Genomic DNA, 16,490 nt, shown 5'->3' with positions numbered 1-16,490 from the left:
GTTTCTGGTTTCTAGATTTTATCCACAACTTTTTGTTCATTTATTTTTCATTGCATCATTTTTAGTTGTTGTTGTTTTTGTGACATTATGAGGACATTAAATCACTCACAACTACAAAATGACGTCAAGGTAGACACGATGACGTTATCAAAGACACAGAAGTGGATACATCATACTACCAATAAACCAAACATCCAGGTTTCCCATAAGCCATAGTTTGACCTTCTTTTTAAAATTGTGATGGTGTTCTTGAATAATAACAGTGACAGGTGCACGCGGAAACTTCCATGTCTCGAGGCATGCACGATCAGTTTCAGGTGGAAAAATGTTTCTACACTGGATCATTGTGGTATTTTAGAGTAAAACTACAGCAACATATCTACTCTGTAAATCACTTGTCTTGTGTTCTCCTTTGAGAAAAAAAATCTGAAACCACAAAGGAGAAATTTATATTTTAAATTCTTTGATTTCATGATGACACTCTCGTTATTGCAATTAAATACCATTGTAGCTGGAGTCCTTATTTCCATGAGCAAATTCAATCTTGAATAAAGTGATAACGCATCGTTCTATCACAGGCACTTTGTCTCCGTTCATACGGTATAACACTGGTAGCCTGCCAGCAGCTGTCAATCAAACAGAGACACTGACACATCCCCAACTGCTGTCAATCAAACACAGACACCGGCACATCCCCAACTGCTGTCAATCAAACAGAGACACTGACACATCCCCCAACTGCTGTCAATCAAACAGACACTGACACATCCCCCAACCTGCTGTCAATCAAACAGACACCGACACATCCTCCAGCTGCTGCTAATCAAACAGAGACACCGACACATCCTCCAGCTGTTGTCAATCAAACACAGACATTCTCCAGCTGCTGTCAATCAAACAGAGACACCGACACAAACCTCCAACCTGCTCTCAATATAGTATAGATATTGACACATCCCCCACCTGCTGTCAATCAAACACAGACACCGGCACATCCCCCAACTGCTGTCAATCAAACACAGACACCTACACATCCTCCAGCTGCTGTCAATCAAACAAAGACACAGACACAAACCCCCAACCTGCTGTCAATCAAATATAGACACCAACACATCCCCCACCTGCTGTCAATCAAACAGAGACACCGACACATCCCCCACCTGCTGTCAATATAGTATAGATATTGACACATCCCCAACCTGCTGTCAATCAAATATAGACACCGACACATCCCCCAGCTAATGTCAACCAAACACAGAGACATACACACACCCCAGCTGCTGTCAATCAAACACAGACACCGCCCCCTCTCCAGCTGGCATTTCTCATCTTTCCCCTTTTCTTCTTTCAAAGAATATGATTAAAGAAGGATGATTAAATGCAGATCAAGAACCAAAATGTGAAGCAACACACAGCTATTTCAGTATTTTGGTCACACAGAGAGAAAAAGACAACGTGCAGCTCAGGTTTCATCTGACAGCAGTGTTAAGTGTTTCCTTAACCCTGACCTCGACCTCTATGAGTGAGTGTGTGTGTGTGTGGGGGGGCTGCATTTACCGTAAGTGCTTACATGTACTGTGTGTGCAGAAGTATGTCCACATAACATATATTATATTCCTTGGTCAACATGCCTGACATGTCAAATAGTGTATATACCAACTGACCCAACATGACCTCTGTGTGTGTGTGTGTGTGTGTGTGTGTCACATCTTGTATATACTATGTTCCAGTTAAACTGCCCAGCTGAACCGCCTGTACACACATCACACCCCTGACAACGCGCATGTGTGTGTGTATGTGTCTTTATTGACGTCAGTTGTAACCACGGTGCCAACATGACATTGTCCAGTCCATTTAGGAAACACCAGTCACCACTGCAGCATGACACACACACACACACACACACACACACACACACACACACACACACTCCTCTATACAGAACACACTAGAAGCCTGTTTTCTTCTATTGTTACTATCACGGCATCGACTGTTTCTGATGTTAGAAATGTCACTTTTATATTGATGACAACTACAGGTAACTGTAGGGCAACTTAACTTTCTTTGACAGAAACAGTCAAACTAGCTTTCATTTGTAATTTGTTGGTAATTGTAGAATTTAAACTCTTGTTGATGTTCAGTGGCGTCTGTGCCTTTAACACTCATTCACACGCATAGATCAATTGTTTCCTGATTGGGTGACGAGCAATATGTTCATTTCCATTTTTTGTTGTGTGCATCACACAGTAAAAAAAGACCTGCAAGAAATTGTGATACATTTTCATCCTGAACACAGTCTGCTAACAAAACTAAACCTGCTAAAATATCTAAAATCAGACAGTACAATTATTGTTTTTTTTACTTTGCAACAACAGATATCACGTAAATCACAGCGCCCAAACAAATTAATCCAAAGATCCTTTTAACCCTGAGTTCAGTCTGTCACTTCCTCACAGGCTCTGTGCTGTCAACAACAAATCCTGAGCAACAACTTTATGTCTGAGCAGAAAGATTGGTTCAGGTTTGGTTCTGAGTAGCAATGCAGACATGGAAATTACCCAATAACCTAAGTTCAATTTCTAAGTCTAACATCTCATTCTGTTACAAAGTATGAATTTTTAAGCAGCAATATTTTGGCTGAACCATTACACCTTCATATCTAAAATTCTTCATACTAAAGTCAACACCTGGAAAAATATACAAATTAAAATTAGCAAAATTAGCAAAATTCTGTCAACCAGCTACTTCACAGGTTTAAAAAGTACCAGAAGCGATACCAACTCATCATGTCAGAGTATAACCTTATAACATTAAAAGCATGATTCTCACCCTCGTCGTTGTTGAAGTCCTTCAGGGAGGCCCAGGTCTTGTTGTTGCAGTAGAAGGTGGTGTTGGCCGGCAGGGTGCCGTTGACGCAGTGCGCCGTGCTGCGGACGCATTTCTGCCGCAGGTTCCCCATGAAGAGCTGCAGGCCGATGAGAGCGAAGACGCTCAGACAGAAGACGGTGAGGATCATCACGTCGGCGAGCTTCTTCACCGACTGGATCAGAGCGCCAACGATGGTCTTCAGGCCTGCGGGACGGCCGGGGACGCAAAGACGTAGGCCGTGTTAGCTTGGATAAACGTTAGTGCTGCAATGAACCTTCATTTAGACACATTACAAGAAGAATCTTTTTAAATTTAATAAATAATTCTACTAATACATCACAAAACAATTAATTGATTACATGAAAAAAAAAAGTTAAGCCAATTAAAACATATCTGTGCTGTTGGGTGAAAACCTTAAGAGATCTATACAACTGAAAACATTCATGTTAAATTGTTACATTTCTTGGAAATTTAAGGTTTTCATCAGCAGCAACTTAAAAATGTTGCCCCTGTGGGAAAAGTCACTGTCATCATCACCAAGAAAATAAAGCAAAACAGTCCACAAACGCCCCAAGAAACATTCAGATAACAACACAACACACACACACACACAGCAACGTATGGTAAAAACAGCAGGAACAAACAGTCAGAACACAAAGGGTGCAGACAAGTTGACTGTCCTCGGCCAAATCTTACCAAATCAAAGAAACAACACGTTTCTTGTCATACTTTTTTAAAATTCACTTGAAAGCATTTTTTTTGTTTTAGTTCATTCATTAGAAACAGACACTACAGTTTTCAATTTGCATCCAAAATTTATCCTCATGTTGGTAAATAGAATCAACATTTCTGCTTGTTGACAGAGGCGTCTGTTAGCTAATGAATGACTGGTGTGATTATGTTTAGTTATGGCTGCAGTTATGACATGCTTTCAACATGTTGATACTACTAGGTTGCAGTTATAACATGTATTTAGACAGTGTTATAACATGACCATTACCATGACATATGTTTTATAACATGTTTAAGACATGTTAATACCGTGGTTACGTGCTAACATGCAGAGTGGAGACATACAGAGGCTAGCCAGCATTTTAAGAAATACATGCACATTTTCTTTATTTTTGTCTCACTTGAGAGGTTTTCTGTCCTTATATCTCAATGATTAAACTTGCCCCCATAATTAAGGCAAACCTTTTACTTATGTGTGTTAGTTTCAGTCAACACAATAAGATTAGGCCTTTAATTAAAGGAATAGTCCAACATTTTGGGAAACAAACACACATTTTCTTTCTTTCTAAGTGTGAAAAAATGTAAAAACTTGCATTGTTTACATCCATGTTTAATGGCTAACTTAGCAGCCTTCTTCTTCACCGCCTTTGCTGGCACATTACTGCATTTTTAAGTGCATTACCACCACCTGTAGATCAGTGGAACAGAGTGAGACCACCGACAGGAGTGTGAATATGTGTCCTTGTGTACATGAGATCAAACAAAAAGTGGATCCAATCGTAAAAACATTGCTCCATAGTGCTGCTAGAGGTCAAACACTCCACAGGGCACCTTAAGTAGCCTGGTTTTGTCAAAAAAAAAAACTTCAAAAACACACTTACCAACACCTCTAAAGCTCACTAATTAACACTTTGAATCTAATTTCTTTACATGTTTAGATGTTGGAACTAGTGACAGTGTGACAGCTTCATTAAGTCTTCACAAGGTACTCTTCCATCCACCTGTTTGTATTCATATTTTTAATTTACGCATTAAAAAACTTAAGTGGAAATGCTGAAAATCTGAAAAAAAAATCCCCAAATATCACGAAAAAGTTTTTATGCTTGGCTGAGGTGGATAAAAGGAAATGAATGCATCATGACGTACATAAAGCATGTGACTTAAATGTTACTGAAGCTTCCACTGAAGGGACAAAAAACATCAGCTCTCCATGGAGCGATGAGGAAACTGTAATTATCCTCAAATTAATACATGAAGCAAACAGAGGTGTTATATTTCCACATGGTTCACCCTCCTTTGAGCTTTGACTGCTGCTCTTTTAATGACGTCATCTGGTTGTGTCTCTTCTTCCGACTGGAGAATTAGCGCCACAAACTCAACAACCTAACTGTAAATATTCACATAATGTCAGTGGATGGAAACAAGCACTAATTTTGGTTTAATTTTCTCACACTATAGCTGGAGATGCAGCACAGTGAATCAATGAAACTGTTGATATTCATCTCCTCCTCTAACTGTCGGAAAGAAAGCAAAAAAAAGCTAATTTCCCAAAATGTTGAACAATTCTTTTAAGCATTTGGAACCATTTTCACATCTTGAAACTGGTAGATAGAGAAGCTCAGAGATGTTCTGTGTAAAGCTGCTGTTTGCTAAACCTCTGATGTCCACTCACATTGAATAAGATCAGGAAGACTTCAGTGCTTTCTGCATACTACCTGTGTGTACTTTATCAAAGTGTAAAGTTCAAAAGTAGACTCTATACGGTAGTATGCAGGATGAGGGTTTCAAACACAGCCACTGATTTAGTGCTTCCAGCAGGCTCAGGCCAAGAGGGGTGCGTTTGATATACACTCCCCTGCGTTCATGTCCTCACCTGGGATGACAGAGATGGTTTTGAGCGCTCGCAGCACCCTGAACGTCCTTAAGGCTGACACATTACCCAGGTCCACAAACTCAGTCACATATCTGCAACAAGCCGGGAGACAGAGAAGCACAAGAACAGACACACACAGAAGGGTATGACCACACTGAACAAAAAACGAGCCGACACAGAGGGATAGAAAGATGGAGAGTAGTAGAGAGAGACAGAGAGATACAGTAGAGACGGGCCAGGTCGGATGGCAACAGTGGAAGTTCAAGCCAGAGACTCGACTACTGAGAAAGGGGAAATCAGATGGTCGGAGCTGGTCACATGGACGTTAACTGGAGGCAAACTCAACTTAAACCTTCAGATTTTGTAAGTTTTTGTAAGAGTTTCAAACGTCTGGCTACCTCGGCAGTAGCATCAAAACTAACTTCTTTTCTTTTACTTGCTAATATTGCGGGTGTTTTCATGATTTGCAAGGATTTTTTGAGTTGTTTTAATTCAAACTGCAACTAAAGATTATTTTATTTCAGCCAATCAGACAATTTGTGACATTTGTTCATCATTTTAACCATATAAAATACAGATCCTTCATGTCTAGGGTGTACATTTCATTAATCAAGCAATTGTTTGCTCTATAAATTGTCTGAAAATAGTTTAAAATGCCCATCACTATTTCCCAGAGCACAGGTTGACCTATTCAAAGTTCTTGTATTCAACTGTATTCAGTTTATTGTCTAAGAAAACCAGCAAATCTTCACATTTGAGAAGCTGGAGCCACTGCAGTGTTGGCTTTGCTTTGCTATAAAAATGGCTTATCTGTATAACTGTGAATACATATAACCCCTGAAACCTATTTCTCAACAATATCTATCTTTCTGTCATATCTATAACCGTAATATGACTGGGTTCTTGTTAGCTAGCAACATAGTTAGCCTGCTTTTTAGCCTAAAGCTCTGAACATTCTGCAGCTATAGTTGTTTATAGCATAAAAACTGATTTTTATCTTTGTTCAAAATGTATAGTATAAGTATTAAACACTATTCCTGTAGTGTTGGTAAACAGTTGTTAGCCTACTGTTTGGTAAATTGTGTTAATGCAGTAAAACTGCGCCAACAGTAGCTGTTAGCAGCCAATGTTTAGCTAGTAGAGAAGGAAAAATCGCTTTTGAAGGCTCATTTAGCTTAAGTGAAGTTGACATTATTTGCTTACCTTCACATTTTATGCAACTTTTGATGGGTAAACTTTAAAAAAAAATCTGTTTGGTTCATTTGTAAGGGTCATTGTTTGCTAATCATCCAAATAGACTGCAATTAGCTAATTAGCAAAGTTAAGCTACAAAGTTGAGCTATTGAAGATGGCTTATTGACCAACAGCCTGATCATGTGTACAGTGTTTTTATTCCATCTCCAAAGCCTAAAACAATCTGTGCTGATGTGGCAACATGGACTGACATAGAAAAAGTAAGTTTATAAGTTTATAGCACCCAGAACAATAGCAAGTATCCCAACTACAATCCTAAATCAAACATCTCCAGTTAACAATCATGTGTTCAGTTTAGACATCTTACTTTTCCTTCTTTACTGTTTCTTTAATGCAGACCAGGTGATTACACCTGTGACCCCTGATTGGGCAGAAAGTAGGAAGTGGCGGGGGGCTGGTGCTGGTGCTGCAAGACACGGCAGACATGGGACGGACAAGAGAGGACGTTTACGACGACGTTACGATGACGAGTGTTTTGTTTTTTTTTTCTCTCCCTTGTCGCCCCCTGGTGGTGGTGAGGCCTTACCTGGGATGACTGAGATAGTTTTCAGGGCTCTCAGCACTCTAAAGGTTCTCAGCGCCTGCAGGTTCCCTACTTTGATAAACTCGGTTAACAGCCTGCAGGGGGCAGTGTGGTGGTTTTCAACATACAACAAAAGAAGACAAACATAACAAAGTCTGAAAATAGAAAATACTGTGGTGATTTAAAGGTACCTCCCTGATTTGTTAGAACGCCAACAGTGCACAAAATTCAAAAGCGCCCCCACAGTTATGAACCGTGTTGAGTTTTAAAACATGAACAGAGAACTGTGAGCACTGTTGCTGCTGCTACAATACAATCAGGAAGTGTATCTTTACAGATCTGGAAAGGAAAAAAAATAAAGGTATTAAGAAAAAAACCCAAAAGATTCAGAGAAAAATCAAATGCAAGTTTGTCTTTTTCACTATGGTCTCCTATGAACACCATGATCTGTAACTCTATGTTAGAATTTCATATTGTGATGATGAATGCTGAATATTTGATATATTGTGAATTTATTGTCAGCCATAACGAAGGATCGACTAGAGCCAGAACAAAGACATGTTCGATATCGTGCTCGACTTCAGCTTGTCATATCCTACGAGAAATAATCAATTACTCAACAGAAATGCCAAAAATATGTGTAAAGTAATTCACACAAAGTCAGTGAGATGTAGTTTAAAAATTCTTCTATTCTAATATGAAGACCTACAAATTTAGATTGTTTTGTTACACATATTGTACTGTAGTGTTCAAGGTTGGGAAACACCACCACAAACAGTGCTGACAAACTTATATTTACACTGTAAAACTGTCCTGCTCATTACATATTTTGGTTACAATTCTTTTAAATTGCAAATGTCTGATTATATTATGCGTTAAAAATGCATAATTTACATGTTTTAGTGCAGATCAAACAAATATTTAATGTTTCAATATTCCACACAGCAATACTTATTATACAGTATAAATTACACCCTTTTCATTATTACAGTCGAATTTACAATTGTTTTGAATATGTAATAAATAGATTGATTTTTTTTCTTACATCTGTCATATCAGGATATTACCAAGTTAGAAATGTGTTTTCCTCTGAAACTATAAAGATCTGCAACACTGAAAATGAATTGTATTTCTCATAAATTGGGTGAAACACTAAAGAATAAATACTAAAAATGTTTGGAAATGAAAACTCATGTTCATGTTTCAATAATTTAAGCAAATACAGAGTGTTGAGAGGTAAAATGTGAACAGATTTGCAGAGTTAATGATTCCACTTTCCATTACTTGCTGTAATTACTGTAAATCTAATTTATTTTAGTCACTTCCATGTTGTAATATTATGTAATTTACTATTAATGTTTGTTAGACTTGTTAATAATGAATTCTGGAGTTTGTTAATATAAAGTTGGCTGTAGGAGACATAATATCATCCTGTTGTTACCAGAATAAACAGCTGCTTGGAGCCAAAAATGACGGTTTGTGCCTCATTCATCACAAGAGAAGAAGAAGAAGAAGTACACGACCGCTACAAGGCCACAGTCCGGCCGACAGAACACCGGCTGGCGACGGCGGCCATTTTGGGCCCCTGGTTAGATGGAGTCATCTGATCCCGGGCTGCTAACAGCCCTCCATTACGGCTCATATTTCACCACCGTTGACTGGCAGGCTGATTGAATTACAGTGGAGGCGGGAGGATGAGGGGGATGGAGGAGGAGGAGGAGGAGGGCCAGAAGAAAGAACCAGCACAGACACAGAAGCAGCAGTCCTGCTAAGTAATATTTAGAATTTTTTACATTTATACTGTTTGTTTTCTATGTTTCCATCAGTCAATCACCTTTTTGTCTTTTGTTATTTGGTTTTAAATAGAAGTGTGCAGTTTCCCCACCTTTCTCTCCACATACAGGTTTAACATCATCATCATTTATTTTGCAAAAATGACATTTCTAGATGAGGTTTCATGCCTTCTCATCTGTTTTAAGGTGACATAAACAGTTTAAAAGATGATTATATGATATATGATAAAAACTGTTTCTCATTTCCGGCTTCCAGGCTTCTATAGGAGAAGAAAACAAAAGATCTTAATCTAAATATTTCATCAGTCTGCAGTCAGTGTTTGGTCAGATGACTTTGTTTTTACAGGTCAAAGGTTGAGAATTGTGTGTGTGAAATGTGTTTAATTATTGCCTGTTTTATTAGTTCTGGTTTTATTAGGCTATAAACAATATGAGAGATGAAGGTTATATTAACCGTGACTGACTGAGCAACATCACGCATCATAATTTCTAAATATTTGGTGGCTATTTCCCAGAAATCCTCTCAAGTGTTGGAGTGGCAGAAATTATATTTGGGTCACTTATTCATATAGAAAAAAATTCTCTTTCAGTCTTTCCATGAAACTCTGTTTTAGTCTGAACGCAAAGTGACTTTTTTTTGTATAAATTTGACTTTTGTATTGATTTTGAAGTCCGTTTACTGTTTACATTTGTTTACATCTGTGAGGCACTCTGACCTGAACCAAAGGTGATATATCAATAAAGTTTGATTGATTGACAGGGTTGATAACTGCAGCTCAGCATCGTCACGCATGTAAATTTATAGTTTTTCTCCTCTTTTTCTATCGGACTCATGAAGTTTAATTTTTCGCTAAAGTTGAAATATTTTCAAGGGTGAATTTTGTGTTTGCTGTCCGTCTTTGCATTCACTGTAAATATATTAGCACTGTTTCTAAAATTTGTTCGTGTTCAGCCTTTGAAACAGCGCCATCTATCTGTTTTGTGCTGCAATTAAAGAGCACAAAATACTAACTTGAGGCAACGATTATGGTAATCTGAACGTATTAATCACTAAAATGAGGAAACAAAACTGTTGCAACACTGAGTGAACAAATTATATTATTTCCTGTAATAAAACGTCTTATTTTGAAGGAATGATTTATCAAACATGTTACCTCCAGATAAACAACAGGCTCATCTGTGTTCACTGATGTCTTTGTGTTGACTTTATATGATAATATTTGCAGCATTTACAGTTTTAGAAGCCAAAAAACAGCAGATTTCCTTCCAAATCTGAGTCACTGGCTCACATTAGGAAATGAAGATTAGAGGCTGATAGAAGCTGATAGCCTTCCCAGTGAGGGTCTTAATTTGTTACCGTAATAATCCTGATTATCAGTTAATATATTGATTCATTTATTGATGCTAAATAGATGTAAAAATGTCTTAAATGCTGTGAAAATGTCTGATGTGGAGTCTGGTGCTGCTGGTCTGGCGATGGCAGACATTAACATGTCATTACACCCGCAATATCAGTAACACAGGGGCGGACCGAGTGTGTGTGTGTGTGTGTGTGTGTGTGTGTGTGTGTGTGTGTGTGTGTGTGTGTGTGATGCTTGAGGAGGGGAGGTTGATGGACTCTGTTACCATGGGAATCCTGACTCGTTGGGAGGGGAGGAGAGCATCAATCAGACATTTAGTGTGTGTGTGTGTGTGTGTGTGTGTGTGTGTGTGTGTGTCAGAAGGGGTGTGTCTATTTACCGACCATCACTCTGGTTTTAATAAAGCCCGGGCACAGAGGGGTGATGTGTCAGGGGCGGCGTGTGTGTTGGTAGATGTAAAGGATGTGTGTGTCCATACATGAACAATCATGGGTGCATTTTGTGTGTGTGTGTGTGTGTGTGTGTGTGTGTGTGTGACCACACATTCACTTAACATGTTCTCCATCCTTGGTGTGTGTGTGTGTGTGTTCAGAGGTGACTTATGTGTCCCTGTCCTGCTAAAGATCCATCTGACCGCAGGACGGCCCTCGGTTCAAGGACACACACCAACTGACAAAGTGTGTGTGTGTGTGTGTGTGTGTGTGTGTGTGTGTGTGTGTGTGTGTGTGTCACTCTAAAGCCAAACAAGAGATCAACACTTTGTCACTGAATGATACGAGAACAGATGGAGGGATTTACGAGTGAAAAACTGTGTGCTGGCGTTTACTTTTTCAGGGCGTCCGTGTTCCCTGAATCTGCCTCGTCTACTGTCGGTGACTCACTACGTTTCCCAGAATGCCTTCAGAAACGGCTCAGAGTTCATGAAGCTCCCATTTTTAAAATTTTAAAATATCATTGCTAGTTTTGAGGTCATTTGTAGAAATGTAATAATGTATTTGAGAGAAATCTGTCATCACGCTTCTTGTTTTAAAGTTGTTTTAAATAAATGTTAAATCAGTCGTTTCCATTCTCGATGTACTTATTCGTTCACTCAGTTTAGTAATAATCTCATATTCCTTAATTTTGCTCCTGAAGTGGATAATGTGTCCTTCAATTACTTCATTCAGTCCCTCAAATAATTATCTTTGTTCATTTGTCTGTATTGTCTCCACATTCACTGCAGATCACTTCAATTTCATACATTCATCTCTGCAAAATCTGCAAAATCTGCAGTATCGTCTACGTACTGTATGTTTAAAGGAAGTTAGAAATAATATGATGTTGTCTTTTAAAAGCTCAAATCTCATGTTGTGACATAAACCTGGATTAAATCTAAGCAGACCACAACAAAATAGGGTCAGAATCTAGTAATTCAACGACACTAATTCCTACTTTGAAGATGTTAATTATGTCATTTAAGGGTATTAACCAACAAAATGTGCTAAAAGCAAGATGCATAAATGAGTAATTATGGGTAATTATTTGTAATTGAGGGCCAGAATTGGAGAGAAAGATTTATAAAAAATCTTTTTGTTAAGCTGGAAAGGTTTTCTTCTGTGTACTTCTGGGTTTATAAACTGGTTTCTGGAGAGTTAAACTGGGCTGATATTAAAAGCAAAGCTGCTTCCACTGCTGTTGTGAAGAAAACTATTTTATTTCATTTTATTATTGACTGACTCCTTTACTAAAACGACATCAGTTTGTTGCTGTAAACTGATACAGAGGAAATGTTTGCTGTAGTATTAAATAAATCAACCAGGACTTTAAGTAAGATTAATGCTTTTTGGTTATTTTAACTCATGTGGTCGAGATTATGGAAAATTTTGATTGATTTGATTGACGTCACACATCCAGGACAGGAATATAAACCAGACAGCAGTTCAGTTTTATCCAAAAAGCCGATAAATGATATAAAAACATTATTCCTAAGCAACAGGCAGCTGCTGGAAACATCTGGATCTTTGTCCAGTTATTCACAGGAAGAGGAAACCGACTCTTGAATCAGACAAAATGTAAAGTCCATCACCAGCAGATGTTCACTTTAAGTGTTTTAATGGTGCATTTGTCCTTTAAGTGAAGCCATTTCTCCCTCCGAGGGTTCGGCGGCGGGTCGACGGGGTCGGATTATGTAACTCAGCAGACACCATCCGAGGGCACCTTCATCAAGACGTTTCAATTTACCAGGCGACTACGGCAGAGGTGACACCGCTTCATTACGGCGTGAGGTAACCTCCGAGCCGAGCCTCAGGGGTCAACTATTGATCCTATCGGTTCATTCTGATCATTTATCTTCCCGCCGGCGTCCCTCGCCGCACGCCTCCCACTCCTCAGCTCTCTGATTGATCGCCGCCTGATCGCTAACCAAACCAAAGCACAGCGATTTTCCATCAGTCAGTCAATTACTGAAGTGGATAGGTCACGCTCTTTCTCTCTCTGAAACAAAACGACAGGTCGCCGGCGGCAGAGTGGGCGTCGGTGACGGCGTTCGGGGGGGAAAAAAGGGGGGACTCAGATTTGCAGTTTCTGTGTCTTTTTTCTGGCTTAAAATTGGCGGTTTGACAGTTATTTATGTGCTGAGTGAGTTTAAGGAGCCTTGAGCTTCTCAAACCTGTAATTTGGAAAATGCAGGGGTGTCACTGAGAAAAGCACTTTTCACTTTTCTTTCGACAAAAAGACAGTAAAGTCATCTCATTTGTCTGGTGTATCATCCAGACTGTAAATTATTCACTTGTGCCACTTTAGACCTTTTGTTTTTTTTTTTTATGCACAGTATTATTCTTGTTACCATATTTGCTGTTTTATGCTATTTTTATGTCGAGCTTCTCATTTTTTGAACTGAACTGACACAAATTTTTTTGTAGATATTCGGCTCAGTTCGCTTATATTTCACACTTTACATCTAGAAAATAGAAGGAGACTCATAAATATATATTATAAGCTCATAAGGGGCTGTAAGACAAGTTTATTTATCTATTTATCTGGATCCTCATTAGCTGTTACCAGTTAATTTAATTTAATTGTGAGTTTTTCTGAGGACAGCAGCAACATGTTGCATCACAGTGAGTCATTAAAGGTTCATTCTGGTGGTTTTACAGGTTATTTCCTTTAGACTGTTTTCCAAATGATGCTGTTTTTATCAACTTGTTACTGCTTGTAACTTGTAACTGCTAAAGAGAGAGTGAGACGGTTCATCCATTTCATAATTCACTACAAAGTTATTTTATAGTGTTTGTGGTAAATCAGCAGAAACTAAAATTCTCCTTTGTGGTGCGTTCAAGGACAGTCCGACATCCAGTATTTAAATGATAGCTACTGAAAAACACTGCATCTCTACTACAGCTGCATGAAGATCACAAAGAGGGCAAAGAGACAAATCACAGACGTCCGACTCTCCATAATTACATTAGGTGTCAAAGCGCCGAACCTTCATTTGTATCCACAGAATGAACGGTTAATATTTCAGTGGCGCTAATGATTTGAAACAAAAACAGATGAATTTCGTTGAGCGATAACTTCTTCTTCTTCAGCTGCAACAAAACGTTTTTATCAAAGCAGGTTATTATAGTTGAGGTGACCTCAGCTTAGACAGAAGAAGAAGGTTGGTTTAGAAAAGCATCAAAAGATCTGCAAACAGCCTCTGAGGAGAAACAAACCACCGCAAACCCCCGAACCCACCACTCAGGACAGAGCAGAGCAAGGCATTAACACTGCCGGGGTTCAGGGTTTTATTCCTACTGAGGTCAGTAAAACATGTCCTGACACTTCTGTCAGTGCTTTGATTACACAACAAAACTGTCCTGTTAAAACTCACAACTTCAGCTTTTATTAACTTCAGTTGAAATGTTCAACTGACGTCTTGAAACCTGCAGAGTTGCATCAGCTGATCATCAATCCATCAAGTCAAAACCTTCTTAAGTTCTTAGTAAACTGGCTTCAAACTACTAAAATCAAGTTGCACCATTAAAATAGGCTTAATCAGCATTGTGTGAACTGGTTTGTCTGTGGTTTTATTGTAACAGACGTTCGTTTATATGTAAAAGTTCTGCACTGCAGGTTTAAGTTGATTCATCATACAGTCTGTGATGCTGCAGCCTGAAGTTTGTGTTCCTCCGGTCGGACGCTCTGTAGTTCAGAGAGTTTTTTACCTTACTGTGCAAATGTGTCTGAAGTTCACAAACACACTTCTGCTTAGCTGCATCAATGTTAAAACAGTTTTATGTCGTGAGCCTCAGAGAGAGACGTGCGTTCAGTATTAGAGACAAGCAGCAGTAATCCCATCAACACAACAACGGAGTCGTGACACGCCGCCGCCGTCCCCCCCCTTCCCCTCACCCCTCCCCACACCGCTGCTGCTCTCAGCGTCTCTTTTCAACTCACTCGCTGATTAATTCCCGTCACTTCTACTTTGCAGAGAACACAGTTTTTCACATTAAAAGCCTCCCGGTGATTGAAAAAAAAAAGCATAATCACTCTGCTAAGCTTTTAATGTGAAACATTGAAAGGAAGCATTAATTATAGCGTGACGTCAAAGATGCTTTAAATCAGTGAAATGGAAACTTTCACTCAGATGTTTTTTGGGACATTTCCTCAACTTTTATTCTAGTTTACTTTACTTTATTCTCTATTTTATTTTACTCCTTTTAATTTCTATTTTTATGTCTTTGTATTGTAAAATCTGTGCAGATTCATGTTTCATCTGTTATTCTGCAACAGTTTCTATATATTTTTTTTAAAGAGGACATCCAGATCTTCCCTTTTTTAAGAGTGTATTAAGAGTGTTTTACTTTCTATTTATTTATTTTGTCTTTTCTCTTGTTTTTTTGGACCTGACAATTATTTAAAGTCTGTAGAAAAGTTCTGCTTTTCAACAGAGAAACTGAAAGCAGCCGGTCATTATTTAAAATACAGACTTTTATGAGAGAATTTGCAGCGTTCAGACTTATTTTGATATAAGTTGGACTTTAGATGCATCATTATAAGTGACATCACACTCGCTGTTAAAGCGTTCGGTCATCACGGTTGCATTGATTGAAAACGTTGCACTGTGCAGTCAGTGTGGAAGAAATGTGAGTCAGAACAGACTCACAGCAGGAAAAATGAAGCTTGTGCTGTTTGTGCCGCTTTGCTCGGAGCAGGATTCTAGCGGGGAGTCTGAGAAAGAAAAACTTATCAGCAGAATTATACTGAACTTTTATGAGTGATGATAATTTTTTTCAAAAGGCCTGCAGGCGAAAATATGAATGTTGTGGTTAAATCACTGCAGAGACTCAAACAACATGTTAGTGACAAACTGGTGGTTCAGTCTGAAAGATGATATGTTGCCCAGCAAATGTTTCCAGTTTGGTGTCAATATGATGATTTACTTATGTATATTTACAGTATTTTACTATAATAATGTTGCTGTAGGTGAAAAGTTTATATGTACATATGTTACTGTAAACTGTGAAGGATTATAGAAAATATGTTTATAGTTCTTTAATGATCCTCTGTTGTAAATCTGACGGATTTATTATCATAAGGATTTATTATTATAAGGATTTATTATTATAAGGATTTATTATTATAAGGATTTATTATTATAAGGATTTTTATTATAAGGATTTATTATCATAAGGATTTATTATTATAAGGATTTATTATTATAAGGATTTTTATTATAAGGATTTATTATCATAAGGATTTATTATTATAAGGATTTATTATCATATGGATTTTTATTATAAGGATTTATTATTATATGGATTTATTATTATAAGGATTTATTATCATATGGATTTATTATTATAAGGATTTATTATTATAAGGATTTATTATCAGAAGGATTTATTATCAAGTTTTTCTTCAACTGGTTTGGTGGAAGTGACGCTAAAAGAAACTCTTTGAGAAAAAGAGAATACTTTGTTTACTTGGTTTTAGATAAAATATAACTTTTAGATTCATTTAGGTCTTGATGAACTTTATTATCCTGGAAGGAAACAACAATAAAACATGCAAAATAAGAGGAAAAGAAAAAACATAAAGGTCTTTTCCTTTACCTAAGAATAATT

The 16,490-nt window shown here is 38.0% G+C and overlaps 1 protein-coding gene across 1 annotated transcript in view; it reads right to left on the bottom strand.

Moving 5' to 3' along the window:
• Window positions 1-16,490, bottom strand: part of LOC137172973 (sodium channel protein type 3 subunit alpha-like) — a 243,866-nt gene that overhangs the window by 153,409 nt on the left and 73,967 nt on the right. Inside the window, exons 7-8 of the mRNA XM_067577634.1 lie at window positions 5,474-5,565; window positions 2,830-3,072 (exon numbers count right to left, since the gene is read on the bottom strand). Coding sequence (XP_067433735.1) covers window positions 2,830-3,072; window positions 5,474-5,565 — 335 coding nt within the window. The remainder of the gene's footprint in view (window positions 1-2,829; window positions 3,073-5,473; window positions 5,566-16,490) is intronic.

Source organism: Thunnus thynnus, chromosome 21 (assembly GCF_963924715.1).
Source record: "Thunnus thynnus chromosome 21, fThuThy2.1, whole genome shotgun sequence".
NCBI classification, from domain to species: domain Eukaryota; kingdom Metazoa; phylum Chordata; class Actinopteri; order Scombriformes; family Scombridae; genus Thunnus; species Thunnus thynnus.
This window is presented reverse-complemented; position numbering and strand designations above follow the sequence as displayed.